General features: G+C 30.4%; 1 protein-coding gene across 1 annotated transcript in view; it reads left to right on the top strand.

The window, feature by feature from the left end:
• TRPM7 (transient receptor potential cation channel subfamily M member 7) overlaps nucleotides 1-3,766 on the top strand; it is a 58,704-nt gene continuing 54,938 nt past the window's right edge. Inside the window, exons 1-3 of the mRNA XM_019664038.1 lie at nucleotides 1-171; nucleotides 1,133-1,205; nucleotides 3,299-3,399. Coding sequence (XP_019519583.1) covers nucleotides 1-171; nucleotides 1,133-1,205; nucleotides 3,299-3,399 — 345 coding nt within the window. The remainder of the gene's footprint in view (nucleotides 172-1,132; nucleotides 1,206-3,298; nucleotides 3,400-3,766) is intronic.

Here is a 3,766-nt window from a genome sequence, read left to right as displayed (position 1 = left end):
ATGGAAACAGAAATCAGTGGATTAAGTTACGTTACCTCTTACTCTAGGAATCTTCCTGATGCAGTAGAACCTGATATTATTTCAACCATCAAGAAAACATTTAACTTTGGTCAGAGTGAAGCAGTTCATTTATTTCAAACACTGATGGAATGCATGAAAAGAAAGGAGCTTGTAAGTAATTTTAGCAGAGTAAATAAACTTTTTATTTTATTATGCATATTCTAAATTGGTAAAAACTTTGGTTTTTAATTTGGGATTTAAATTTTTGAATCTTTTTTTAACCATGTAAAGATGTCATTTATTGTTTTGTTCAACTTAAAAGGTAGCATACAAGGATTATAGTTTTTATATGGTATTGAGACATATGTTTATACTTCTGTTTTAGGAAAAGTTTCATAACTAGGCCTCAACAGATTAGGGCCAGGATCAAGGAAGAATGCTAAAGAGTTTGTTAATTGCTCCTCTAAAATAAATAAATGAATGAATGAATGAATGAATAAATAAACTATTTTACTCTGAGTGCTTAAATTAAATTAAATTAAAGATCAGTGTTGCTTAATTTTCAGTCATTTAAACATGGCCTTAAATTTTCAGAGATAAAATTTATCAACTCTATAAGTAGGTGGATGATGTATTTCATTTTTATACACTATGAAATAAAGTTAGTTGAAAAATTTGTATTCAGGTTATTACAATAGTCTTTTACTTTATGAAAAAGGTTATTAAATAAAAACCTCTTAAATGGTGTTACATTTCAAATAATTTAAATAAATTTGCAGTAAAAAAAATCTCATCAAGGACACATATAATTGAGTAAGTTCACGCTGTAGAAGGAACAGCAGGATTTTCTCAGATAAGTAATTCAGTCCATAAGTCACTTACTCAGTAGTAAAGAACGTAAGATAGGTAGAAAATGAATATGAAACCAAGCATTTTGAGTATACTTACCATTGTATTTGGTAAATGATACAAAGTCTTTTCATATTATTTTTTGGTTGCTTATTTCTGACAACAAAAAAAAAACCAACCTCCAAACCTATATCTTTCATGTAGTTTGTAATTTCTGTTTTATGGTTTATGCCTTAGCCTTTGAAATGTAATGGCATAATATTATGAATTAATCTTTAAATAGATCACTGTTTTCCACATTGGATCAGATGAACATCAAGACATAGATGTAGCAATACTTACTGCACTGCTTAAAGGTAAGATTTAAACATTTTTAAATTTTATTTGTAAGATCTTTCATTTATGTCCTGTTTATACAAGATAGGACTTTTTAATTTAGCAAAGTGTTTGGGAACTGATTGTTTTCAATAATTTTTCTTTGTGAAAGACACATTTATCTTTCTTTGACAGTAAGTTTGCATTTGTTTTTATCTTGTAGAATTTTAATATTTGTAGCAGGATTTATGCCACCAGACCTATTATCCTGTTAATAATGTGTCACATTTTTGATAGGCCAAAAAAAAAAGTATATAAAGGTAATGAAGTATCAGTTGATAGAAATTCAAAATAGCATTCTTAAACATGTGATTTTCATTCTGAAGTGAAATTTGGAAAGAGCTGGAGATACTTCTAGGACTAAGGGATTAATGTACATTGAATCATTTTTCCTCATTATCTTGCCAAAGACATGCAACTAATATTGGAAACAATATTGCAGTGAAAAAATTTTTTAAAATTAGAAACTATAGGGTTGTTGGAAAAGTCATGATGTATTTTTTCCGTGTTTTTCGTTGCAAGAATGCATCATGACTTTTCCAACAACCCCATAAAGTGGTGTCCCATCTGAGTAACTGAAAGTCCCAGTATGCAGTCAGGTGGCATAAACAGAGTGAGAGGGCGCTGTCTTGTTATCATTCTCAAGAATTTCCCAAATATTAGGCCACAATAAATTGTCAGTAGATCACACATTTTAAAAATGCTATACATAAAATATAAGATAACATATATGCCATATGAGCAAGAAGAGATCATAAGTAATAGGAAACCAAGAAACCATTAAGGGAAAGATCAATAAATGGGATTGCATAAAAATACTAACTAAAAAGAGAGCACCTAATATTTGCTGTATACTTTCTGTGTTATAGTGGTATAGAGTATCTCATTTTAACTTTACAGTAGTCTTAAGGAGAAGATTTCTTATTTTCCTTATTTTATAGATGAGGAAACTAAGGAAAAAGAGTGTGGAGGGATCACAGAGAGCTGTTATTAATAATAAAAAGATGACTGCCTCATGGAAAAATGAGTCAGAATTTCTGTAAAAAATATTAGCAGAATAATACAAATGCTTGGAGGAAATGTGGAAAGATGGTCAGTGTTATAATTTTTCGAAAGTAAATTTTACAAAACAGCTTTTTATCCCTCTACTGGGTATTCTTATACCTCTGAAGGATGCTATAACCTTTCTGGAATGTATTTTGGCAGTATATCAAAAGCTTTAAAATATATTTCCTTCTACCTACCAATTTGGCTTCTACAAAATCACCCTATGTAGATTATCAAATGTGCAAAAAGTTATACTTACCAAAAAATTCAAAATAACCTGAATGCCCAGTAGAATATTTATTGAATAAATTTTAGTTCACCTTTAAAAGGTATTAATATGTATACAAGGTAAATCTACCAGGGGTGCCAAAATGTATATAAGTGGACACTTTGGTCAGTGTTGCTCAAGCAGTAGTTGGCCGTAATCAGAACTGTCTGGACGTTGATGGGTAAGCACTTTGAGCACCTCTTGTAGTTGCAGAAGTCAAACATGACTTGTGTTCATCTTTTGTTATCGGTATATATTATTACAATTTTAATACAGTTTTCCTTTCTTAAAATGTATATACATTTTTTTGGCACCCTTTGTATATGTACTATTATGGAAAACTAAGGTATGATATTATGGTACATAAAGCAGGCTGCTGAATACTTTGTATAATATGAACCACTTTTGCATAAATAATTAAAAGTATACATGTAAATTTATATATGCTCAGAAAAGCACATGTAAGGATATTTTTCATAATCTTAACAGTCTACTATCTCTATGATAGAAACAAAGCTTTTCTGTTCTTTGTTCTGAATTGTTTGTATTGTAGTATAAGGCTGTGTCTTATATAGTTGGGAAATTAAAGGCCTCAACCCTGTGGGTTTCCTTTACTCTTTGAGGCAGGCTACCTGTGAACAGTGGCTGACACTAGCTGTGTAAGTTAATTTAAAAGGGAGTGGGGAGAATCCATAAATATTCACATTTTAATGATAGTAAATTAATTGAACTTGTCAACTATTTTCTTTATTCAATTAGGTACTAATGCATCTGCATTTGACCAGCTCATCCTTACATTGGCATGGGATAGAGTTGACATTGCCAAAAATCATGTATTTGTTTATGGACAACAGTGGCTGGTATGTAAAATGATCTATACGCAATGGAATTAAATTAAACTGAAAGTGTTGGAACTTTAACCTAACTTGACATTTTACCTGTCAAGTACAAAATTTACTGAACTGCAAAATTAGTTTGCCGAAACATTTCTACAACATTCAAAATCATTTAGGATTTAATAAGTTCTATTTGCTTCTTGATAAAACCTTATTTTTTTATAGGGTAGAGATCTTTAAAAATCCTAGAACTGAAAGGAAGTCTTAGAAATAGTGCTTATGCAATCTATATTCATCAGGGATATACGGGTAATTTTCTTTTCGCGTTCTTATCTGGTTTTGGTATAAGGGTAATGCTGGCATCATAAAATGAGTTTGAAAGAGTCCCTCC

Source organism: Hipposideros armiger, unplaced genomic scaffold (genome assembly GCF_001890085.2).
Source record: "Hipposideros armiger isolate ML-2016 unplaced genomic scaffold, ASM189008v1 scaffold_12, whole genome shotgun sequence".
In the NCBI taxonomy this organism is placed as follows: Eukaryota; Metazoa; Chordata; class Mammalia; order Chiroptera; family Hipposideridae; genus Hipposideros; species Hipposideros armiger.
This window is presented reverse-complemented; position numbering and strand designations above follow the sequence as displayed.